Genomic DNA, 27,549 nt, shown 5'->3' with positions numbered 1-27,549 from the left:
TAAATTGCAGTGATGCATGGGTTGAAACGGAGTTGTAGTGTTGATGGTATTGGACTTTTGTGTATTTTCAGATGAATGAACATGAACCCAGCTGCACCATGAAAGTCCCACCTGAGAGCAAAATGTGGCAGTGAGCCAGAGCAGCACTAATGTTTACAGCAAGAGGGGCAATCTGACCCTTGCTTGCTGGTGCTTCCACCTCTCGAGTACAGACATGCATTTACTGATTTAAACAAGTTTTGTAGTATTACATAATAGTTGTAAGAGCAGTTGTCAGTCAGTGTTTCTGGTAATGACGTGTGTGTGAGTGCTTGCTACTGACCTCTAGCTGGCTCTGTGCTGGTGTGGTGGTGGTACTAGTGTTGACGTCCCACAGGGTGGGCACTGTGTCCAGTTTGTCTGGGCTGATGAAGGGCTGGGCATCAGCATACTCCGACAGTGAGTCAGGCGGAGAGGAGAATAGAGAGTTTGTGGAGAGGTCATCAATGCAGGACAGGTCCTAAAAGCAGAAAAAGAGAGAAGGTGTTGGAGAAGTTCAACCTCTGAAACAGGGCAAAATAAGGGGCACAGCAGCAAGTTTTTTTTCTTGAGCTTAAAAAAAGTCTAATATTGTGACATACAGATTCCCAAATCAAAACCAATGTATGCAACCACAGCCATACACACCCTTTCCAAATAATCCTTTACCATCAAGCGTCATGGGAAAATAAAGGAGGACTATAAATCCTAATTATATATCCTATATCAGACACAGCACACAGGTTGTGCAGCAGAGGAATAAGTGTATACCTAAAAAGAAAAAAAGGTGTGGGATGTAAGGTATGGATGCGAGTGAACCACAGACAATAAAATGGTGGCATATTCATTCTGGATTTCAGCCAATGCTGCACTTTTTTGGGAGTAACATGAGTAGCCTAAACAAAATCTAATCACACACAGATGTGTGAGAGTGAGCACGTAAAATAGAAAGCGAGGGGCAGGCATAATGAGAGCGCTCGTGTCTGTGTGTGTGTGTGTGCGTGTCATTTCAGACATGGCTGCCTTCCAGTCGCCCCTCTATTCATATCCATTCCAATCCAGTAGCATGGCATGCTCTTTAACTAGCCTCTAACAGGCACTTCTGGTCCCCTGAGACTTATAAACATGGATGTGGGGAGATAGGGATTGAGTGATGGGGAAAGGGGAGAGAACATGGTGGACAACGGCAAGCTGAACAGAGGAGAAACTGTTTTTGGAAATGGGAGTATGGTTCTCTCCATTTATTGTGTGTTTGTCTTTGTGTAGACCTCAATGTGTGTGATTGTATGCATGTATATTTATACTCTTTGGACCATGTGTGGAAGTTCCCACACCCCCATGTCCTACTACACCCTCCAGAGGACCATGAAGCAGCCTTTAATACTACCGGAGGGTCCAACTTGCTAATTCAGCAATTTAATTTCACTGTTGACCTCACTCACAAGATTGATACTCTTTAACTGTACTGTATATATGAACCTACCACCAGCAGCCAGCTACCTTAGCTTAGCACAAACAGTTGCCAGGCAACCAGCAGAGAACTGGTCCTGACCAAAAAACAGCCCAGCATTTATCCCCTCCGTAAACTGCAAATTGTCATTTTTACACATTGTTTAATCCTTACAAAAACTTAACGAAATATAATGTATTTATTAATGAGCTAGAAGTGCTGGCAGGCAAATTTTGTTACCTTTGGACAGAGCCAAGCTAGCTGTTTCCCCCTGTTTCCAGTCTTTGTGCTAAGCTAAGTTAGCTAGCTGCTTATGGTAGCTTCATATTTAGCGTACAGACACGGGAGTTGTATCACTCTTGGCAAGAAAGTGAATAGGCGTAATTCCGTAATAACATGTTGAACATTTCCTTTAAGGTCTGGTTGTCTGTGCTGTAAACTACTGTATTAAAAGGCAGGGTTTGCGAGAAATCCAATGCCATGACATGATATAGAGTGAACAACGCCACAGCAAGTAATATAACTAACGTTAGCTGAGTTGTGGGTTAGCAAACTGTCCCTACAATTGCTGCGGTTTCCCAGAGCCAGCACACCAGCTCCAGACAGTGATATTCACAAATCTCCTGCTACTATAGCTAACATCACAACAACAGCATATCTTTAAACTGAATGTCCATGGGCAAGTCATATAACGTTACCTGACACACAAATCATGGCTGGAATGGCTGGAATAGTGGTGTGTGGCTGTATGGAAAATACTGTATAGCCACAAATGGTGATGAATGGAATTGAAGCACAATATGTTATTGTGACTGAAGATAACAAAGGAGAAATCTATGCTCTGAGAACCAAAATTAAAAATGGTCCAGAAACAGATAAATGATTAGTTGTGTTGCTGCCTCAATCTCAACAATATGCTGCTACTGATTAATGCTGAGAAGCTGTGCTGACTTCTGTCATAGCTGCCTGTTAGTCATTACTCACAGTTCATCTGAAAATGTTTCACAGGCATGAGAAGACAGGACGTAGAGCTCTTAGTGTTAACATGACTACATCATGTGGGAATGGGACCTAGTGGTGGTGGTAAACAGCAAGCAGACACAGATGAATGTGTATATTTCTGACATTTGATGTTAGAGAAACAACTTGCGGACCGCAACGTGTGGATGTTTGTGTATTAAAAAGAGCACTTTTTCAAGGGTACAGCACTCAGCTTTTCAATGTTTGCTGGGAGCTCTATGATTATGCCTTTCTCTTTATCTCTCTCACTCTACCTTTCTCTTTCCGTTTCTCCCTGTGTGTGTCTGTGTGTATGCTTCCTGAGGGCAAGATCAGGCATGAGCTCTGAAAGCAGGCTCTCCAAAGTTGTACTGCCCTGCAGACAGCTAAGTGGAACGACTGCATTGTCTAGGGTGACAGAGGGGTTGAGGTAGTGTAAAATATGCATGCTGTAAAATATCACTGCAATTCCCTAACACATAACCTGTCACTTTCTAAAATTTTTCCTTTTTCCATTTTCTTTGTTTATCCTGCCAGCTGTATGTCTTCCTACTCCATCCTATTCTGTCTCACCCCTTGCTCTCCTCCCTCCTTTCTTGGCTCTTCTGGCTGAGGATAGATAAGTAAACAACAAGGCTTGGAAAAGGGACACTGTGTCACCAGAGGCATCATTCCACAGAAGCATAATTGTGGAAACATACAGATAAGCACATAGACACATGTATTTCACCATGAAAAACAATATTGCTTGTTTCTTGCAGCAGAGTAAATCACAAGCACAAACAAAATACAGCTTAATATGGATTACAATTAAAATTATGAGCTGTTATAATAACTTTGCTTGTAAAAAATAGTTATGGTTATGAAACCCTTAAATTGAATGACTTCAATGTGCTGCAGCACAATGGATAATTTAAGCTCAAGCTGAAACTAGGCCCTAAATGAATTTGTTCTGTGAATATGTAATTTGTATTTAGACCTGCAGGTCATTGCACTGCGTTATGGTATAATGTGACTTCTAGGTTTTCCACATCATGCAAATTCATGTAACAGAGCATACTGTGTCGATGCAGTGTTGTTATAATGAGGAGAAACAGTCCTGATACAGAGGTATCAGGTTGACTGGTGCTAACCAAGACATGGCCGACCTCAGTACCATCTTAATCGAGTTGTTAAGCAGAGTGTAACAGAGGCAGCAGTGTTTGTCCCCCGGCAGGCCCCTACCCAGGGCTAGTTCATCTACTGTTCCTAAGACTGGGCCCTGCCAAGCAGTGATAAGCCTTGAATTCCAATTGCTCTGATGGTAATCTGGCTCCTTCCACAGCACACAGCCACACAACCGTATAACTACTGATCCTACCTCTCTCTCGCACTCTCCTTTTCTCTGCTGCACAACAAAAAAAATTATCTGAATGTGTGTGCGTTTCTCTGAGTGCAAGTGTTTCTTTCAAAATTGCTTTCAGGGAATTAAATCTGCTTGAAATCTTTATTGTAATTTCTGGGAATAGGTAGAAAAAAATTGTGTGTGTGTGCGCGCATATACACAGAAGAACATGTGAAACCCCATTTATCCACCCTCCTGTTTGCCTTTCACATGTTCCTCTGCCACTTCAGTTTCTCCTCTGATATGAATGCTAAAGCCAGCATTCCTCCCTTTACAACCCACACAGTAAAGATGAAACAGACACAGACAAATACTGGCATCCTTCTGACCAGTAGTTTATAACATGGTGTAATCTAAACAACTTTGTACTCAAATTAACTTAGTGTCAGAAGCTCTGTATCAAAGCTTAACACATATGCACATACTGTACATCACATCATGTGTCCACAGAAGCGGTAAATTGTATTTGAGTGTCTGGATAATGACATATAATAATGATAATGTTGTCTGCCTGCCGATGATTAATGGAGGCACACAGCAGTGAAAAAGGCAGCAGCGAGCCCCTCTAGTTCACAAGACGCCTGCAGAGTTACTGGATGGTTGTGGTTGAAGGTGGTGGTTATCAGCTGGAAAAATACACTTCAAGACATAAACCGCCCACAAACAGCTTGGCTTCATCACCATGTATTTACAGTGTGATGAGTAATCTGAAACACTGTCACACAATACTCCCCTCCTTAAAAAAACCCAGTGAATCCATGATCATAAGAGGTAACTGCTACAAAATACATTCAGGCTAAAATAAATATGAACAACATAACAACACACAACGGTGAAAAGTTTGTGCTACTCATGCAGCTTCTACAGTTGCCTTAGGAGAAGTGAGGTACAGCCTTTTCTGATATAATGACAACAATGACGCTGGTTATGACACAGCCCCTATAATAAGTTCAGGTGCTACCATACAAGGACGTCTAACAGCCCTATCTTTTAGTTAGCTTTATAAACAATAATTCCCATGGCTGGTGTACCTCTCTTTCTCTGTAAATGTTGCTCCTTACTATTAAAAGGAAAAACAGTTTATAATCACACTTCCCAACAATGATAGGTGTGTATCATGACATAGACCACTTGGGTTAAAATATATGTAAGGTTTATCAGATAGGAATCTTTCTTAAGCACATGTACGTGCAGCTTGTGTTAGCCAAATAAGCTCCAGTCCATTAATGTTACAAGCGTGGCCTCTCAAATCAAATTAAGGATAGTTGTTGGATGTGATGTGACAGTTTTCTTGTTACTAGATTTTTATTTTTTTTTACCCTTTTTTCCTCCCCAATTTGGTGGTGTCAAATCCTCTGTATTGTAGTTCTTGTCAATGCTAACTCCAGTGTTGTCCAGGGGAATTTATGGACAGCCACGTGCCACCTGTGACACAGATGGTGTTGCCAACTGATACTTTTCACCAGAATTTTATTTGACATGTTGGAAATGTTGACATGTTGTCACTGGTGCAACAATAGGAACATGATTCCTTACCGACTTTCCCACTGTAAAGACCCCCAATTATTAATGATGCAGTTCATGACCAAGCCAAAGGTTGACAATTTCTTGAACCAACCTAAGAAAGAAATGGCCTTTTCTGCCTTTAGTTTATGTTACTGCTACATATTAGAGGCTACAATTTTTCCCTGCTATCAAAAAGCAAACTTCAGGTAAGAACAACTTTATATGGTCCTAAGGCACATCCTGTTAAACTCAATCTGCCTCAGCACAAGGCCAGGCTTAGGCCTCAGGCAGGCAGGCAGGCAGGCCAGGTCCAGGGCTTTCCCCTCCTACACATTGCCAGCTTGACTGCTTTTTCAAGGCCAGGAAACAAGTCACCCACCCCTCCCACTTACCCCACACACCCACATATATACACAAACACACACCTTAAATGACCTCACCATCTCACCCATACGTTTCTGTTATCTCTTGCTTATTTTCTCCCACTCTTAACTGCACCCCCCTGTTTCCCATCCCATCTCTGCCAGCTTTTCTCCCCACCCTTTCAGCCCCATATTGTCTTCTATCCTAGTTTTGTTTTCCCACAGAATTTGGCAGCAGGAAGAGAATCTATTTTACCCAACACTTACTTTTCACTGATATTAATCTGCATGCAACTCAACATCTTTTTGGGAGATATTATCATTGTCACATAGTTGAATGAGGACAAAAACGGCATTTTATTACAAACACCACTATGCACCAAATGCATAGTGGTGTTTTACACATAAATCCATGCCTACTACTGTACACTGTAGCATATACTGACTGAGGTCAACTAAAGTTGTTTTCACAAAAAGTCGTTAAGGGCTAAGGTCCGTTAGAGCAGCAACTGTAACACTTTACCCACTGGGCCCTTTTCAATCCTCACTTTATTATTCTGTATGGCTGTAAATCCTGCCTGATCCTGAAAATGTTGCTGTAACAATAGTAGTAGGGATGGGGGTGTGTGTGTGTCAAATCACGGTCAGGAATCTGGCCATAAATGCTAATAAAATGGCTCTTGTTTGTAATGATGGTAGTGCAAAATCACAGTGTAACCTAGCATAACCCTGTCAATGAGTGAAGAAGAAGCCCTGAAAGCTACGGTCTTATCTATCAATTTCTGTGCTGTGTGGATGTGGATGGGATGGTGGGACAGAAGGTTATTAAATCACCCACCCCACCCTTACGATCAGCTGACTAAAACAACCCCCACACCAGGCTCTACCCTCTGGGGTCAGCTGTTGACCTTGTCCATGCAGTCAACAGAACCTGATTGATGGCCAGTGTGTGTCTTTTTATGAAGCAGGTCTGGGGAACTGGAACTGGAAAGCCACCACTGGTGTCTCGCTTTCTGTCTGGATTATATTATGCCAAGCTGTCTGCATGTCCTGCATCCCTGACATGTCTGTTGGGCTGTGATTTTAATAGGACAGCTCTAAGCTTTTCCTTTTCCTTGACCTTCTCACAGACTTGAAGCAGACACTGACTTTTTGGCAAACCATCTTTTTGACTGACTTGCTATTGAGAAGACTGGTAGAAGTTAGATCTCTTTTGAATTCAGTATTAAATAAATTAAAATGACTCTAGAAGTTGTACATCTTGTTTTGGTCTCTAAGACCCTTTAGTCACACAACCACCAGCCAAAAAAAACAAACATTTCAACACTTTTAAAAGTCTTTCCCAGACAACAAAAAGTCTCAGGTCTAGAGAACTGCTCACCATAGTTTTAGCTGTTCCACTGAACCCAAAGAGCTCCACTTGGGACCCCTGTCAAGCCAAAACTGTTGTTAAAAAGGCCTCTGACAACAATATTCAATCAGTGATTTCTACAAAAATTCAGTTCTTAAGACCCATGTTGACTCTCTTGGACAACTGTGCTGAAATAGATTTGCAAATGTTATTTTGAACGTTATTTACATTTTTATAGTTGTAGAGTCAAAAGAAAATTATTTTTTCATCCTTGTCCAGCCCACAGACAGCCAAGTCTAGCCTATCCCTGACCAACTATCCCAGGCCAATCAAAGCGGCATACCCGGTCCAGCAACCTCCTGACGGGCAAGCCTTCATGTTGTGCCAAGTCAGAGTAAAGCAAGCCAGGGACAGCTTGCTGCTTACAAGCCTCCTGGAATTTTCCAGTGTTTTCATATGTTCTGGAAAATAAAAGGATGTTAAGTGTCAGCTCATACTGAACTGACTACTAGATACTAACAAGGGTAACAAAGCTCTTTGATGCAAATGGTACTGCCAGAAAATAAATCTACCTGGCAAATTCAGATTCTTGCTCCGGCAAAGAAGGACAAGTAGAGTTAAACAAGTGAAAAGTAGCACAAGTTGTGAAAAACACAAAATGACAGAGGAAAGAGCCAGAAAAAGAGAGAGAAGCAGTGGGAGAGATTTCATCTACTATGTATCTGGGGTGGTGCCAAGAGGACGTCACCGACAGAAGGGTGCCATGAGGATAAGTTGGCAGTCACAGAGGCATGTCTCAATAGTTTAAACCTACATCTTGAACCAATAGTTATAAAAAAAAAAGAGAAACGAACAGACGTGCATCCCCCCAAAATGATGGGCTTCTGAAAATGATTTAAGGAGGAGAAAATTTAAGAAAACATAAGTAACAAAGCACACGAAAAATGACTCACAGTCTCAAAACTGTGTGTGCGTGTATTTGTGTTTATGTGTGAGCCTACATCCTCAGTGCTGAGAAAAGTGGATGTGAGGGGAGTGTTGACGCAAGATGACGTCTCAGTTATGCAGGAATTTCAACATACCACACAACACTTGCAACAGGGGCAAATACTCATTCGTAACTGTCACATGCAACGTGGCAAAGAGAATAACTGAAAATGTTATTAAATTCAGAGTGAAACACAGTGACTATGACAATTGCTCATAGCACAGTTGAGATTATATTATCTTTAGAGGTCAAAAACAAACTCATGCAGATGTTTTTTTTTACCTCTGCTAGCTCACGCTCTAATAGAAACCTGTTAAAGTCTTGAGTAGGTTATTTCATGTAGATATACACTTGTAAATTGGTATCATACCGTACAGCCTAAACTGAAATTCAAAGTGAAGGTTCTCAGTGACAAGAAATTAACATTTTTCTGTATCTTATTTTTAATTGCTCTATGTGGTCTCATACTAAATGACAAGGTGGTTTGCAGTTGTATGAAATCAAATAACAGAAGTGTATATTCACAGGTTCCTGTATTATCTCAAGTAACTTTGCTCTCTTTTATCCTGTGCGTCACACACACCACACTTTCACACACCTGTGGTTAGTGGACTACTATCGTGCTATGACTCAGGATGGTGGGTGCATTGCCCATAAGTTCCATAAGTTGCTGATCTGGTTCTTATCCAAGAATATAGTGCTAACTGGGGAGGGAATTTACTCTTTTACAGCCATGGGCACAGCGGCTGGGACACCAACCACTTTGACTATTACGACAAGTCGACTAAAGTTTCACCTCATGACGGTTACATGTTGGCTGACAGAAAAACTTTTTATCCTGACTATCCTATAAACCATCTCAAGTTAAAAGAACCCTCTAAAACATTTACAACCAACATTTACAGAGTATGTTTCACACTTTGGGGGAGAAAGGAAATGTGTTTCAACATCAAGGGACACAGTGGCCCAAAACAATTTTCATCACACAAATCAAACAGAGTGAGACATCCCACCAAGAGGGAAAAAAGATGAACAACTAAACAATAATTTTAATGCTCTACAGAAGTCCTGACTTGTTTTAAACAAATTTATTGAGCACTTCTTTGACTGCCTTCTATATTCCCATATAGACCTACTATTTGTTTATGTATTCATTTTACATTATTTGTTGGCATTTTGCCTTTGTTTGACAGTTAACAGTATAGAGACCGACAGGAACAAGGGCAGAGAGAGAGGGAGATATGACATGCAACGAAGGTCCTTGGCCGAAATCAAACTGGGAACCTTGTGATTACATGGTATGTGTCTTAATCATTGGCTACATGCGGAAGCCCCCTGATTTATTTTTTTCAATAGGAAAAAAAATGTATTTCAATGTGTGAGGTCCTTGTCCTACATGCATACATTGAGAGATAGGCAGGCACAAGCTAGACAGGTTGCCAGTCTATCACAGGGCAAACACACAGAAAAAGACATTCACACTCACATTTACACCTACAGGAAAATTTTAGAGCCATGTAACCTGCATGTCTCTGGACTGTGGGATAAAATAGGAGCGCTTTAGTTTAGAATTTCCAAAAATAATCACATGGGTAGGTTTTGAAATTTTAAAGGGAAAAAACAGACAACAATAAGGCATTAATATGGACTGCTAAGTGGAATTTTGCCATCACTACAGGCGACCACAGATGCATAAAAGCTGAAATCACTCGTTAACAGTAAAAATAGATGATCCACAACACCTGTACTCTGACATCTTCATCCTACTGCAGCGGCAATTCCGTTTTCTGTATACTGTCAGTCCTGGCAGATGTACTGTATATTGTATCCTGCATCTTAGTAGTATGGCCTCTATTTTCTCGCTCCCCCATTCTCTCCACCACTCATCAACAATCCACCCCCCTATGCTCTCACTCATCCTCGCCATCATTGTTTATTCATTTCCCGTAAGCAGCACGCCTAGGTCATGCTTGAGGTTTAATGCAATACCAGGAAACTGACAACATGTGCCCACCAAGAGGCTGCACCGCTGCACCCCTGGCCTTATAGGATAGGTTCACGAATTTTCAAGTCTGTTTTAAAATAATAGACAGGAATGTTCCACTAAAAAGAATGCTGAAGCCTCAGATTAGCTTCATACAAAACTCTGGAATATATATTTGCACGAATGAGGAACAAGGACTGTGAATTTTGTTGCCCATCTCTTAGATGGGAAGTGCATTAGGAAGGCCAGTGTGAACATGAGGAATGATTACAGCAACCAAAACCTCTTTCAATGTTCATATGGGCACCTTTTTTTTTTTTAAGATAGAGTTGAAAAATTGTGAACCTATCCTTCAAGGGTGTAGAACAGATTTTGTGACATAAGATGGTAAGTATACCATGTTAATGATATTGATGTATGGCTAATGACTACAGATGTTGTGGACAGAGACACCCCGGCCAGCTTGCCGAAGAGAAACTAAAAGAAGCAAATGGGCCCAGGCTACAGATGATTCTGCAGCTAATGTCCATCCATATACTTCACTGCCAGTGAGTAACTTTAACAACCTCATGTAAAAGAAGAAAGATAACTTGCCCTTTTACAATGAAGTTACAGAGAGGACTACAAATAAACTGCTCAACTTCAGTGTGCTGTGTACTTTTTTCATTTAAAAAAAAAAATTGTTGTTTAAAGCATAAACAACTTGAAACCACCGATTTTGTAAGTTTCAAATTTCTGTGACGGAAGAAATGCTGACACAGTGACATTAGCCAATCAACTTAACCAGAAATTCAGTGGAAATGGGCTCAGCAAGCCTTGCACCAATAAAGCCATTAGACTGATATGAGCTGCAATTCCACCAATGTGTAGTCTAATAAATGATAAAAAAACAAATGCAGTTCTATTTACAGTGCAGTACAACAATGGGCATATTTAATAGCCATCCAAAAACCAAACAAGAGTGCTATTTAGCCTGACAAGATATCAGGTTCTCGCACTTACTGGAAGACACAAAGGAGTGTGGCAGACAATCATTTATCATAGTTCCTGGCTGGGAATGAGAGCCTCAAAGGCGCACTGGGTGACTGACTGGCAACTCTGGCCCGCCAGCAAAGAAATTCACAGCCCAACTTGCTGACTGACTAACAGGCCAACTTTCAATAGTGAGCCCAAATCCTAAACCTGGGTTACCTGCTTTGGCATTTTTCTCTTTCAATAAACAGCAGAACGGTTAGTGTCGTGAGACAATAAGGAATTAAGCCTAATCCAACTCTAAAACTAAGTTCAATGAAGATTTCTATTGAAAAATGTCCTTAGTCTAGCATGTGGCTTAGTCATTGTCCAGGAAATCAGCCTTTGTAAGCACTAATGTGAAACTAATTTAAGATCTTTTTTAAAAATAGACTTTCACACAGTTTAGGTTAGTTTAGTTTAGTCACCTGCCACTGATTTTTCAATAGATTTTAATGTTATTTTAATAACAGATCAATTCCAATGTAGGCCAAGCTCCAGACAGAAAACAGAGAGTACAGGAGAATCACAGGCCTGCCTCCATTAGTGTTTAAGTATACGGAAGTATTTTAAAAAATCATTCAAGGAAGTTAAAATTAAAAACACAGCCATAAGTGGGTAGTGCTTACAAGTCTTATCTAGAAGTTCCTCGATAAGGACAATAAAAAGTCTTCACAGCAGCTTTCAGTTCCTTTCAGTTCCTCATCTAACAGTTTTCAATTACTGACAATGCAACAAAATAACAGCAAGTCTTAAAATAACAGACTTGACATTCAGTGCAATATATACAAAAAAGAAGCAAACAGTACCAGTACCTTGGGAAGCGGCCGTCCCAGCTGTGAATATAATTTAGTCCAGAACTGCATGAGAGACATGGGTCCAAACGCTGCAGTATGGGGGGATAAAATACACACAAACATACACTCCTGCTTCACCTTGAATCCCTGAACGTGACAGCCTCGTCCATGTGTTGATCAAAGTGTTGGTATTCACCTTACAGCTGGTGCACTTCACTAGCCCTTTCACAGTTCCTCTCTGGTTCAACACACACATCTGCCTCTACCGCAGGTACGCTCTGGGCAATGAGCTCACACATACAAACTCTGTTACTCTCACAAACAGAGACACAGGACAGTCTAAAACGTGCTTCCTGCTTCACCAGGACAGTCAGGTATTTGCATAGAGGGCTTCGTCATAGTGATTGTGGACTAGTTCCTCAGAGCTCAAAAAGGTGGTTGGAGAGTGAGTGAGAGAGCAGAGATGGGGAGGGGAGAGGTGGGGAGAAGAGGGAGGGAGGAGGGAGGAGCTTTCAGGAAATGATGCTTTTGTTGGTAAGTGACTAGAGTTACTGGCAGTCAGGCCCATTTTACTGTACATGGTGTAACTCAACCGCATTTGTAGTGTAAACAGTATTGCGCTCTGGACCTGGACGCTTCTCACACCCTGCTGCTTACTGCTATGTTTAATGGGCCTGGGCCACTATTTAATAATTATTATATTTAGAGACTGACTCCCTGCCTGGCAGCCTGTCTTACTTCATACACTGCTCTTTGTCTCTCTATTTGTCTGCATAGGCTCAATTTCAAGGCTGCTGTTCTAGTAATGACTACTGATTAATATAATGATCTATAGCTTAGAGGTATAAAAGCTAATGAAAAGGAAACAAACAATTTGTCTAATTAGCTAAATGGGGCGGTGTGTCACTTATGAGAATGCAGATGCAGACTTAACTTGCCAGTTAGCTTGTCAAAACATTTCCCTATTAATTCAGCTCAGTTAAGTTAATCAGCATTGAATGAGATTTTATATCCACATTTATAGTTGACACATGGACCTCCAATAGAGCTTATGCTAAAAACATTCTAGACTGTTTAAATAACAAGGAAGCAGCTGAAGTGGTCAGGAATGTATTTAACAGGTCAATGCAAGCTGCAAGTTTGCCTATTCAAAGGGTCTTTCAGGCATCAGACACTACTATTACAATTACACACAAATATCTCATTATAAAGCCGCTTCCAGCTTACTGGAACTAGGGGCACGACTGTTAAAAAAAACAACAAATCCAAGATGCTGATCAAAAACAGTGTTATAACATTAGTTTTTCTGATAGAAAAGCAATATTAACTGTTTAACAGCAAGTCTTAAATGAAGAAAATGTGGTATTTAAAAACAGAAATAAGGTGATTTATCTCCTTCACAAGTGGAATAGAGGGGTCCATTTGCACACCCAGCTTCCAGGAATATGTGATATCAAGACAGCATGGTAACGCACTGTAATGTCCATCTCTGCTGGACTGAAGGGGAGTCAGACTCTCAGAGACAGAGTGGCGCCTGTCCATGGTGTCATCATGGTATGAGTGGGAATCCTCTGAATAATGTGTGTGTGTGTGTGTGTGTGTGTGTGTGTGTGTGTGTGTGTATGCATGTGTGCGTGGGACATAGAGGATCATCGGGGAGGAATGAATCATTGATGAGCTTCTTTTGAATACTCAAACACACAAACCAGACACACCTTATGCATCACAGCCTAAAGAAGGAAGGACCCATGCCGGACTTCACTGACAACACACAAACATACAGGTGTACAGGCACTAGGACATGCAGTCTCATCTTCATATGCACATACGCACTCCTGCAGTTTTGATTTCGGTAATTCTAATTTAATTTAAAATTCTGATTATGATTCCAGTTCACATTGATTCCTGGTTCCGTTTTTACTTCAGTTGGACGTGCAAGCATTAGCCTATCCTGGGCTGTTATGCTTACAACTGCGTACATTAAAAATGTTCTATACACAGTACCTGTACCATGCTGCAGGAAATCCTTTGTTGTGTTAGATGAACTTCCTCTGTTGCATGAGATTGTTTTTGCAAGTAACTATATTTCGCTGTATCACTAATATCTTTTGTAAATGCTAGCATATTGTAAACACTATACATGTGCACTGACAAAAGTGCAGTAGGTATAAAGTATGTTTTTAACAAATACGAAATCTAAAACTAAAGTTGGTCAGGTGGAGCACACACTCCCTAAGGAAAATACTGCACCTATTAACAACCCTTCAAGTTAACCTTTAACTTTACCCTTTAAACTAGGCCATCAAAATGACAGTGTTACAAGGAAGTAACTGAGATATACCAACTGATTTATATCGTGATTGGCTTGCCACAAGAAAATCAAGAAAAACAAGATAATCTTCTATGCCAGTAAAATAAAACCCTGAGGCCGAGCACCTTTCAGTTTATCACGATCACCTTAGAGTCATCATCAGAGTACTGCAGCTTGAAAGTGAAATAAACATTTTGTCTTACTATAATCAACTGGACATTTCTAGATGTATTGTGCATATTTTTATAAAGATGTCCTCGTAATTCAGTATGGCACATATAGTATCTGTCAGCTATATGGTCTCTGGAGTTGCAAAGGTTCAAAAGTAAATGCAGAATTGGAATGTAACTCTGGAATCAGTGGACCTTATGCAGCACACCTCCGTGGTTAGCATTTTTCAACCCAGTTTGAGACTAACTGGGGTCTTTCTGTGGGGAGATGCATGTTCTTCTTGTGCCCACATGGGTGCTCTGGGATTTTCTCCCACTTTTAATATATATAAACAGTATGTTAGGAATATAGTCCCGCCATCACCTTTGACAAAGCTACGGACATTAAATCTCCGGCTGGTCTATGGGTGCTGAATAATTGCTACCCATTGCTCCCTACAGTTAACAGCAGGGAGACACATTCAGGGTTTTGGGCATGACGTATTTAGCAAATAAAGTGATTCCGATTCTACAAAAAGCAAAACTGAAAAAAAGAGCTGTAGCAGACTTGATGCATATTAGCTCTTCCTAGAAATGCACTGTGCACGAGTATGTGTGTGTAATAGTGAGAGGAACCGCACAGAAAAAGAATGAGAGTATGTAGCAAGAGACTAAGACTATGAATATGCTGTGAATATGCCTTAGTGCATGTACATGTGTATGTACAGTATAGAGTATACAGTAAGTGTGTTAATGTGTGTGTTTGCAGAGTGCTGTTCACTCTTTGAGGTTAGCCAGAGTGGTTAGAGAATGAGTTCTGTTTTTTTGTCTTCCAGTAAGTCTTGTTTTCATTCTGATACTCTGCATAAAAGTTCACGTAATTTAGATCCACAAATGACCCAACCTAAGCCTAGACAGGTGTGCACATGTCACTGTGGCAAAGTTTTTAAAATGGTATTGGTAGCATTTTTCTAATTACCTCTGGTGGTCTGTGAACAGTCAGCATGGTTGGAGTTCAGAGTTAATTTGACAAAGAACGCCTCTGCCTGCCATTAATTCTTGTACAGAGAAGATTAATGTTGATCAGTACATACGATGAAGTCTTAAATTGGTTTAGTCAAAGTTTCCATTTTCTAGATCTATTTAATCTGTAAAATATAAATATCTACAAAATAAAAAAATATTAAAATACAAACATCTAGATACATTTGTCACTTAAGTTAGTAAATATGAATTAATTACTTATGACAAGAATTAATTACTTGCAATTTAATTTATTAAATTATGATAGATTTGATGCCTCATAAGGGAAGAAAATTTTAATTATGAGCTAGTGATATATTATAATTAATTAACCTAAGAAGGATATCAAGTCTCAAAGGGGTGTCTATTAATTAGTACAAACAAACATTTGGCTCTTGTTTTCAAGTTACCAGCAATCTAGAGATATCCTGTCCACATGCTCATGCACAACAGTGTGCTTCCTTACAATATGAGGATTTTCAAACAGACCTCTGGTGAACTGCATAAACAAATCGTAACATTGCGGGAAGCCATGCAAACCAAAAGAGATTTCACTAATGACTCTACAGCTGTAAGTGAAACAGGGAAATGGCTGAGATACACATGGCAGTCACCTGACAAACTAAACAATCGCATCAACAATTCCACCCAGTCACACATGCCTGAATGCCTTATGTACTGTCATGGTTCAACAGTGCAAAGAAAACAAGAAATCTTGCTTTCTGATTGTGGACGGATAGAGGAAAAATAAGGATTTGGGGGGTGGGGAGATAAAAAATGGGGCTGAGTGTGAGGTGGCGGATTAGTCATGATGACCCCGTGACTTACATTTTCTCTGCATGCCTCACACGGCAGGGAGTGTCCAAAACCAGAAAGAACAGCTGAGAAAGCACAACACAAGCACAAAACATCGCTCTCACTCAGGCAGGCACCATAACATTCCACGTCTCCACAGCCAGGAAACCAAACCTGCTGCTCATGAATACACCAGTGATGAAGGAGCTACTTTAAACTAAACCACATAAAAATGACAACTGCAAAGCCATACATTTCTAAATATGTAGACAGATCCAACATGTATCACATAGTGACAAACCCTTGTAATTACTTGTAAGGAAGAAAGCTATAGAACAAGTAACCACAAAAAATGCACACAGGGCTGACACAGGCAGATGGAAAACTAGGGAAACCTGGATGGAAAACTGGGGAAACCCCATGTGAATCACAAATTCCATAACATCAATACAAGCCACGTGATAAAAATGACACATCACTTTCTTGTATAGAAAAGCCTTCATGTATGCTTTGTTCTTGAAATCCCCCCATCTTAAAATACTAATACAAAACATTTTCATAAAACTTTATAAAAATGTTTTTTTCCACAGAACCATCACACTCATTCGCACACCTGGACACAAACATGAAGTGAAACTCCTGTATGTAGATTGTGTGTCTACTTGTGCTTCCCTTCAAACTGTTATTAACTGTATGTTAACAGAGATTATTGGAAATTTGATTTCTGCTAGGGGGGGGTTAGTGAAGTGCAACAAAATCTGCATGCACAAACAAGTCTAATACAGCCTCAAAATGGACATCAAAATCTTACAAACCACTAATATCATGTACATGATTTTTAACTGAAGTGACCTTTGATGTAAAAATTAGTTAACACTCCAATCCAGAACTTGCAAGTGTTCCTGTGCCAATCACATAACAATGCACACCTGTAAAGACCTAACTTAATTTGACAAAACTTTGCTTAACATTAAACTGAATTGTAGCGTAGTGTAAAATATAGCCCCCAGGTTCCTCTGTAACCTCCAGAGGAAAAAAACTCTACTGAGCTCCTGCAATTATTGTAATTTATTGATCATACTAAAGTTTCGGTCCTTGTGGACCTTCGTCAAGAGCGTTTTAAACAATTCTTAAAATATTGATCTTAAATAGATATTGCTCTGCCCATTCTGTATGCACAGGTGTGGGACTGACAACAACATGTGTACAATCTGTCACAATACACTCCACATAAGAAAAAGTAAATTACACGAGAAGTGGAACATGTGACGAAATCATTGATCAAATACAGGGCAATTATTTTGACTGATATTACAATTGTGATTTGTGATATTAGAGGGAATGATAATTTCTACATCATTATTCTTATTTTCAATGAAAAACATAAAAATGATTATGGTGTGATTTTTGCAGGGATCTGTACAAAAGAAGGACCTTTTCTTAAGTCTGTAGAATATGATGTGTAGGCCAGGACATCTCTGCAGCATGACAATATTTAATTTAAAATGGTATTTTAAAACACACTTTGCCTTTAACAAATATTGTGCCTCCTGCAATTCGAAAATTGCAAGTAGGCCATACTGTGATTTCGATACAATTTCGATGAATTGTTCAGCCCCAATCAAATACTTTTCTCAGTGTGTGGATAAGTAAAGTAGTTACCTTTGACCATATTATTACATAAGGGTTAGGTTGTAAATGTCCCACATCTGTGCACATAGAATGGGCAGAGCTTTATCTATTTAAGATCAATGTTTTAATAATTGTTTAAAACACTGTTGACGAAGGTCCAGAGGGACCGAAACATTAGTATGCTCAATAAATTGTGATACTGAGAAAGAGCAGTGTGCGGGATCTTCTTTTCTCAAGACTTAAGTGGTTTATCTACCAAATGGGACTACCTTCAACATTGGAATTAATAAAATGTAGAATTTATTAATATTACATTGCAGTCTTGTAATGCTTAATTTTTGCTCCCCAATCGCTGGGTTTTATTATCCAGCAATGCGCATAAGTGATTTTATTTATAACTATGTACTTTAACTGTATACTGGTTTGCTATGTGTGTGTAATTTAATACTTTAGGATGCTATTTCAGTCTCTCTTTCAATTTAAAAAGGATCAACTCACCCCAAGTACAAAAAGACATATTTTTCTATGTGCTCCTAATGATATCTAGCTATGCAGATAGCAGTTTCTGTTTCTGTTTTACCTACTGGGATTTTGAGATATTTGTCTATGAGATGAATGGAATTTCATCTGTGGTGCTCAAAGCACAGAGAAACTCAACAGGAACTTGTCTTTCCAAAAATAATGTCTAGGGGACTGTCAACAGTTTTTATTAGAACTACTATTAGTGTTTAATTTAAAATTACCCCTGCTCTTTGAACATACACATTTAAACACATAAGGAGGAGAAAATCCAGGCCAACAGCAGTTAATACTAATATAATAAGAAAATGTTGTATTATTCAGTGCACGATCAAGAAATGCCTTTTACCTTGCCATTGCTGTAACACCTCACCCCATTCCTTATTATTTACTGCTTTGGCCTTATGTTGAACAAAGAAAAACCCTGATAGCTCTGCCCCTTCTACTGTCAGATAGGGTGATCATAAGGTGGGTACTACCAGTCTGCTTGATAATCCATGATTGCCCGTCTTTAAAACTCATCATCATAGCATATTTTTAATATGGTTCCATAATGGCACTCATCAGTTCAACTCAAATAGGCTTCAGATTAGAAACTCATTGGTCTGTGTCATTACAATTGGCTCCTATTCATATGATTCTAGCTATAAGGAATTGGCTGGACGGACACAAAAGTGCACAGAGATGCAAAATGCAAATGACAGATAGTAACCATCTGGAATAGTGAGGTAAATATATGAGTGAGTAGAAGCCTGCACCTTTACTTCACTGTCCACGTCTAATCCTGAAATGAATGTGCCAGTCTTGTAGTTGTATCTGCCCAGGTTGGGGATAATCCCAAGGACACTCAAATTATTCACAAAAACACTTTGTGGACTCATTCTAGGCATGACTAAAAAATACTTTAAAAGATTCTGGGTTTATCTAACAGTGATTTCAGAAGATGCAGTGTGAAAGAGTAGAAGAGTGTTAAATTACAGTGTCTTATTAATGACATGCCTTAACAGGAATGGGGCAGGTACTGTTGCAGTTGTCTAGACAACATGGGCCTTTAATTAGGCTGCTCTATGGTAAATTAAGCAGAGCTGAATACACATGTAGCACAGGATGAAAGAAGTGGGTGGGAGGCATGGCCCTTCCCTCTGATAAGCAAGTAAAAGAGGGACAGATGGAAACAACAAGAGAAAAAAACTACAATGCATCTAACTGTGTTTGAGTAATTCTAAGTGTTTTCATACTGGTTCTTGTAGGCACTATAATTTGTCAGTGTACCTTAAATGTAAATATAAATATGCCAACATGTACAGCAGGTATATGAAACGAACCTGGGGAAAATCTCCATTCCTAGGGAGGTTGAGGCTGGAAAAGTCCATGTCGGGGAATACAGAGTACATGTCCATGTGCACATCCGGAGTGGTGGTGGTAGTGCTGCTGTTCAAGTGGTATTGCCTGGAGGGGAAAGAAGAGGTTTAGTTAGTTTAGGTTTTTTAACCGCTTTTTATCCCAGTAAAACTGACACATGCCGTTTTCTTCGCACTCATGCAGTTATAAAAATGTACACCTTACAGCAGCCAAGTACAACCACAGCCTTCTACTACTGTGCAATAAGCAGCTCTAGTAGAGAAATGAAAGGGGCACTGAATAGCATCTCATGTGATCAAGTGTTCAAGTGTCAAAGTCAGAACGGAGGATGATGTTTTCTGAAGATGGTAATCTAACACTGTAATATTTAAATACAATGATCTAACACTATACTACTGCATTACATCATGTTTTTAGCAATTCCAACACATCACACAAACAGGTAAAAACACTTTCAGTGTTGTTTGTTGACGACTGTTTGTTGAAAATTCAATTATAGAATAGACGGATGCCAATGGAGTGAAGCTATTTGCTCTTGTATCTTTCTAAATTAAAGTGTCAAAAAAACTGTTACTATGAAACAATCTGCATCCAGGTGTTTAAAGCCAACAAAGTAGTAATTTCAAGTGTTAAAGATACAAGAAGGATACTAGAAACACATATCTTAGGTCAGAGAGGCAGAAAGAGTTTGAGGTTTAAACAAGATAGATGAGAGAAAGAGAGGGCAAGAGAGAGACATCTACAGAAAGTCAAGGAACGGAGAACAAGAACAGCTCCTACCCATTTTGAAGATCCAAAGTCCACCTTTAATTAATAACGACCATTCTCCTTTAGCCCAATGTTAATATCAGACATGTCCACAGACCTTGTATACTGAACATGAGATATTTTCAGTTTCTTGCTGAGTACAAGTCATCATAACGTAACAACCAACTTTGCTGACAGTGGTGGACACACACTCAAAACGAAAGCAAAACTAAGCCTTAGTTAAGGTGGAACTGTAACCGTACCGTCCACGTTGCTCTCATCCAATCATGTGCCAGGGCTCAGGCTCACAGGGATTGAGCTTGGCTAAAGCTATTCACAGGATTTGGCTGGGTGTCTTCAACCACGGGCCAGAGATCAGTGAGACTGATTGATTTAAGTTCAAAACACACCAAGAGGATGAAAGGGCAGCCTTTAGCCAGTGTATAGAAGCCAGTCTATGAAAACATGGTTCCTGTGATTTTTTCTTTGTTGAATTTTCCGAACACACAGCGAAATTCAATATCTAACTGTGTCCATGTTCAAATGCTATATTTGGTGAGTATCTGTTTTCAAAGTCATCTTTTAGATAACCACAAATATCACTGGGTTGTTTGGGTTTTTACTCTTAAAAAAGAAATAGTGATCACAAATGCACAAATGTTTGTTAAAAATCTAACTTTTTTTATGATATTTGCTCTGGTTCTGATTTCTGCAATCAAGCAGTTAAACATGACAGTTAAATTTTAGCCTACACATTGGAAAAAGCCAGATTAACTATTTAATCATGATGAGTGGTGAACCTAAATTAGAACAAAAAAGGTCATGAGATCATACTGGTAAAGAATCTGTTTAGTTCTCAGAAAGATCATGACACTGTGAATGGTAACAATCATCCACACTGGAAATCCCCTTCCTGGCCCTTTAGCCAACAGTGATATGACAGTGATATTATTACAGCAAAAGTTTTGGCAGGCCGGCATCAACTGCTTTCCAACAACACAAAGCTGGTTAGGGGCTCTCAGCCAAAGTAGCTGAGTGACTAACTGTTTGTGTACATGTAGCCTTCCCATACTACGCAACCTGTAGCTGTGATCATCATTTGAACCATGTTATTGTTTAACAATCTTTTATTTGAGGCTAAAAACATACTGACCAGGCATTTAACAATGTCATTTTAAGTCACTGTGCAAAAATACTGGTAGGGATGGGCGATATGGCCAAAATCTTCTATCATGGTATACAGTGGTGTTCAAAAGTGTTTGCCCCCTTCCTGATTTTTTTTTTTTTTTTTTTTGCATGTTTGTCACACTTAAATGTTTCAGATCATCAAACAAATTTAAATATTAGTCCAAGATAGCACAAGTAAACACAAAATGCAGTTTTTAAATGAAGGTTTGAAGGGGGCAAACACTTGCACACCACTGCATGTAATTTTATATCATGGTAACGGTATTTATCACGATACAGTAATTGTTCTATAAATTCAATTAAGAAATGTTTTAAAATAACCATACCGTACTTCACATTTGATTATTTTCTTCTTTTATTTGGAGTTTCCATACAAAACAACTCCTCCTGCTCTGTATTTACAATTTCACTCTCCTCCTCCATGTTTTCTTGTCACTCTCTTCTGCTGTAGTTGGCAAACCAGCTTGCATTACGGCCACCAACTGTCGATCTGACGTCATGTGAGCAGTAAGCAGTCCTGCTGCCCAAATCATGTTGCGAGGCAGCTGGATTCGCAATATCACAAGATCGTGCAGGAATCCAGCCCTGACTTGCAACATAGCCTGCCCCGAACATATAGCAGAGACATTGAGTGATAGCTCCCGCGGTGGAAGCGGTATTGCCAAATCTTGACCAGTGGACACATTTCTACCATTGCACGGTATATAATGGCATATCGCCCAACCCTAGATACCTGGTTATCCCAACTGGCTAGAATGATGTCTTACAATGAGTGCTTTTTAATTACTTATTTCCTGATAGACAGTCTGCATTTGTTTATTCATAATTAGGGACTTTAAGTGTCAGAACTACTGCACGTTTTAAACATCATAATGTGTTTCAGTCATAAAGTTTTATGTTGTAGTTCATTGGAAGTGCTGCTTTTCAAAATAAACTTAAACTAGCAAAAAGGCAACACCTCCACTGCAGTAGAACTTGCAATAACTTGAACTTAAGAAAATAAAGCCCAAATTGAAAATAACAAAATCATTCTTTACACCTTATATTAGCAGGGATAATGTATAAATGTAGGACTTGAACATGACTTGATTGTCTTGGTAAAGACAAAGACAGACATACTATAGACATACTATATTAAAGCACAATTTCACCCAAAGACACTACTTTTATGTATTGGTGAATAGAGTAACAGCAAGAGCATTATGTAAGTGCTTTAGTGGGTTTAGAAAAAGTGCGAATTTTCCCATTTATGCAATGCACAGCATGTTCCACTGCATTTCAGTCTGATCAGGTCGATACACTTTTTGTAAACAGAATGACTGTTTTAGGGTTTTAAGGGCTATGAACTTATAAGTTTAACCCCAAGTTCTAAGGAAACTTTTCTTACGCTTTAGAAAGGAGCAACAAATAAAAAACTAAAGTTTCAACCACTGACACCTTACAGCATAATTTAAACAGAATTTAACAGTATTCAGTAAAAGACGAAGGTTACGTAAAATTTCCTGGGAGAAAACATAATTTCATGAGAATGGCAAACAGTATAATGCTACTTCCATAGAGAGACATACAGTATATGTTTATCAAAGAGTAAACAGTGATACCCAACAATGACCAACTGCTAAGGTTCCTTAGACGAACTTTTCGTTATTGCCAGCACAATGATGAAATTTAACTCTCAAGCTATCAACAGTGTGCAATAAGTGAACTTTGCGTCATAGCACTGGGAAACACTCCAGACTGGCTGCAGGCAGTACCAATAGTGAATAACGCAGAGAGGGCAGGCAGCAAGTCAAACCAAATTTTGAAGTAAGGATATCAAAAAGCTCACCTTGATTCATTGTCTCATTGCATCAAAAGGAAAATGGTATAAAGCAAATCTTTTGAAATGTATTCTATAGTAAGGAAATAATGTTCAGTAGCATTCAATATAATGTAGTCCTATTTCAAGATTGATAACTTAAGAGTTTGTCATAGACAATCAGAAATAAACAATACAAAAAAAGAAGCAGATCAGTGGTCTGTTTCTTATTCTTCTGCTGTAAATGAACACCCAGACTCAGCTGTGTGGGACAGACCTAACCACATACTACCACAAAAAATTTAAAAAGATCCTAAAAAGATTCAGCAGTGGGCCTTATTTTCCCTCTTTAAATTGATTGGAAAAACAACAAAAAAACAACAAGAGGTGTACAAGGCTGCAGTACAGGACTGACAGAGCATCACCAGGAAAGATACCAAGCATCTAGTGATGTCCGTGGGCTCTAGACTTCAGTTGTTGATTCAGTTCAGTTGATGCTGGTACCGATGCACCTGTGATAATTTAAATTTAACCTAGTAGTATCAGCATTCTGAGGGTCAGGCATACACACAGACTTCTTAATGTAGTCCGACATAGTTCTGTGGTCCTGCATCAAATGCTAGCTTTGTGAAGCTTAAAATCAAAAAATAACACTATGGGCTCATAGTGGGCTTTGTGAACCCAGCGGCACAGTGCGTCGGGGGCATGACAATGCACTTTTGTTAATTTGGTGGCCTATGTTGCTATGAAAAATGCGGCGCTCTAGGTGGTACTTTGGCCAGACTCCTTAAAAAGAAGATGACGCACGTAATTGTCACAGTTTACGCAGTGCTTTTGGATGGAGACACCAGGAGAGAGAAGTTTTAATTGATGTGACTGTGAACTGTTATCACTGCATCAATCTCCAACATGCTTGATTTATACTGCAGTGAAAACTGTACACAATAATTAATCATAACCGCAAAGTTTGATGCTCACGTAAGCACGGAGGTTTCTGTGGTTATTTTGCGACAGTCTAGTGCTGGTTCCACAAAATGTAACCAGCAGAACTGCTGTGCATGACTGTGGCTTGACAGTGCACATCATCAATAAGAGACTGCAAATGGAACAGATACCTGCTGCCTTCAGATGACTGGAAAGAGAGTCATTAGTCTAAAGGAAAGCCATCAGCAAGGGCTACTAGCTGTTGTTGGATAACAGATGACAGATGGTGGTCACAATCACTCAATCTTTATTCTGGCTCGCTGGCATTAATGCCATAATAGGAGTAAAACTGTAGCCTATTTTTTTTCTGTGTTATCAGCTGATTTGATTGAAGAAAGTAGACTATAGTGGAAAGTGTTATTTCCTAGAATAGACCTGTTCCTGTTCTGCTAACTTAACATAGTCAGAGTCTCAGTATTGTTTTTATCACTACTCATAAGAATAGTCTCTGCTGTGCAGAGGTGAGTGATGCACGGCAGTCAGAGAATCGGTCTGTGCAATTAGGGCACTGGCCCATTCACATCTTTTCCTCACTGGTGCCATGTGATCTATTCACTCCTCTGCTCTCAATGGCCATGTGAGCAGACAACTAAGGGCTTATAAGTTCAATCAATTACATACTGACTGTACAGTGCAAGTCAATCATATTAAGCCTCAGCTTGCTCTGTAGCCACAGATCATAGAATAAAAGAGGAGCGAATATGGGGTCATGTGAATAAGAGCCTGAATGAATATCAGAAGTACCAAACTGAGTGAAGAAAACAGGACTAGGAAGAGATGGAAAAACTGGAACTTTAAGATCTATGTCCTGTTTACTTGGTCAAATTAAGAGCAGAGAAGCACTGAAGCAAAATGGTCCTGGTTCAGAGTCCTGGTTGATAAGAGAACATGTCTGCTAGGTCACTCTGGGACAAAACATTTATTGACAGAGAATAATGCTGAATTAACACCTTTTCAGACCACAGGACATTGTTCCTGCTAGATGAGGGCCTTTACAACACAATAATGCAGCCCCAAGATGTCAATCACACCAATCCTGTTCTAAACCACATCGTTATTGTGATTATATTTGTACATTGTAAGACCAAGAGTGGGAGAAGGGTCTTGCAAAACCAGCTTGATGTCAGAAAAGTCTACTCTGAGTGAACCTGAAAATCACAGACCGTGCTCACGCATCATCTGATATCATGCTTAAACTTTCAAAGAAACGCTGCACAGACAGCAATAATAATGCAAATCACCAGTACTTGAGCAAACACTTCCTGAGTTGTGTTTAGTATGACACATTTTAGAAGACGTTTTTCCTCTAAGAGTATGGAAACTTATCTTTAAAATAATAAGTCATTATCTATTGAATCACAAAACAGATACTGTATGTAGATATACAAACCCACACAAATCTCAAATTTAATCCACGTATTCATTATGTTTGCAGTGGTAAAAAAAAATACCATGCTGATGTTGACAATTTTTTAAGACAATGATAGTTATCATGATAGGGCTTTCTCATGCAAGAAAAGAAACCTGTATCACAACTGTGATACATAGTTCACAGCGGTGTCATCATAGCATCAAAATGATTCCACTAAAAGACGATGTTATGTAGTTACTGCCCAGCCCTAATGCAGACACAGTTCCATACAGAAAACCTACATATGACTCATTCATATTAGACCGCGATTACAGTTAATACCTGTTCTTCACTGTTCACAGACACTGCTACACGCTACATAAGAACTACATAACAGAAATGTCAGTTTAGTGTCTCTCTTTTGTTTGCTTAGTCGTGCTCTCTGTCTCTTGCTCTTTTTGACTAGTCATGAAGTCGCTGAATGTCAGTAACATTAAATGAAATTTCCATTCCTAATAGAAACACCTGTTCACCAAAGCCGAGCAAAGGTCAGATCAGCATCCAAGCCCCGCAAAACCAAAGCCATGTAAGAAGACGCATGTTGACAAATTCAGATAGATGGTTGTGCAGACACGGATGCAATATAGACACTGACAAGGACTGCAGCTGCTTCTGCCCTGTTGACGTGCTGCTTACGGTACATGGCCGGTGTAGACAACATGTTGCAAAGCCTTTGAATTTACACACACACACACACACACACACACACACACACACACACACACACACACACACACACACACTTATGGGGAGGAAAGAGACAAACACCTCTCATTTAGCGGTGAGGTCATAAAAAACAGAGTTGCATTAACCCCCCTAGTAAGGCTGACACCAGGCCACCTGCTATGGGAAATGAAACCATCCCCACCGATTTGAGCTGTGGTGTAGTGGCAGGTTAAAAGTGATGTATTGGCCTGTTTGTGTTAAGTCACTTCAGGTGACAGGAATGCAATAATGGGATCTAATACTATTTAATAATTCATAAATCAATAAACATAACATTCAATTTTATTTATATAGCGCCAATTCATAACAGAAGTTATCTCATTGCACTTTTCCTACAGGGCAGGTCTAGACCGTACTCTTTATAATATTATTTACAGAGACCCAACAAATATCAAAATTTGAAAAAGAAGTGTCTGAAACACTTATACTTCATGTATTTCATCAAAAGGACAAAGCTTTTACCTTTAGGGTTGGCACAGCTTTCCGGTGCAGCTACATTTTCTTTGTGCAGAGCATCACATTAAATCACTGGACACAAACATAGCCTCAAATTTACTAGATTAAGAGTGAAGCAGAATCACTCACATTCCAGTTCAAGCACTAACCCACTCAGTTATACTTCTATTTCTGAACATAAAATATACACCTAGCGGCTATTACTCCTTTGGTAAAATACTTTCTGTTGCAGAATATGCAACTTTATAGTTTCTGTCCTATATAATATTAACACTGTGACTGACTTATAACAGTGTATTTTTCTTTTAATGATTTTAATGCACAGTCTACGTGTCCTATTGAGAAGGCCTACAAATAAAGGGGAACTGTGTTTATTTGCCATCTGGATGTGGCTGTCTTGGGAAATAACGCATTAGTCAAATGTATACACCACTACTACATATAAGTGTATAATACTTGAGAGTACCGGGGCTAATTGGTTAGCTCAAGTGGGAAACTCCCTCAATCTAAAGGCCATTGCCTGCTGTGAGTACTGAACATGGTATTTGTTATGGAACATTCAAACCCACCATCTATGAACTAGTGCACAGTGCACTAC

At 39.5% G+C, this 27,549-nt stretch overlaps 1 protein-coding gene across 5 annotated transcripts in view; it reads right to left on the bottom strand.

Annotated features, from left to right (window-relative positions):
• Positions 1–27,549, bottom strand: part of si:ch73-63e15.2 (protein strawberry notch homolog 2) — a 64,353-nt gene that overhangs the window by 19,431 nt on the left and 17,373 nt on the right. For 2 of the 5 annotated variants that reach the window (XM_044200747.1, XM_044200748.1), the window contains exons 4-5: positions 19,605–19,728; positions 323–499 (exon numbers count right to left, since the gene is read on the bottom strand). In XM_044200747.1, coding sequence (XP_044056682.1) covers positions 323–499; positions 19,605–19,728 — 301 coding nt within the window. Of the gene's footprint in view, positions 1–322; positions 500–11,868; positions 12,269–19,604; positions 19,729–20,421; positions 20,558–27,549 lie in introns of those variants that run through there. The other 3 variants (XM_044200750.1, XM_044200751.1, XM_044200749.1) reach the window with 3 other exon arrangements.

Source organism: Siniperca chuatsi, linkage group LG6 (genome assembly GCF_020085105.1).
Source record: "Siniperca chuatsi isolate FFG_IHB_CAS linkage group LG6, ASM2008510v1, whole genome shotgun sequence".
Classification (NCBI taxonomy): domain Eukaryota; kingdom Metazoa; phylum Chordata; class Actinopteri; order Centrarchiformes; family Sinipercidae; genus Siniperca; species Siniperca chuatsi.
Note: the sequence above shows the minus strand (reverse complement) of the source record. Positions and strands in the feature narration are given on the sequence as shown.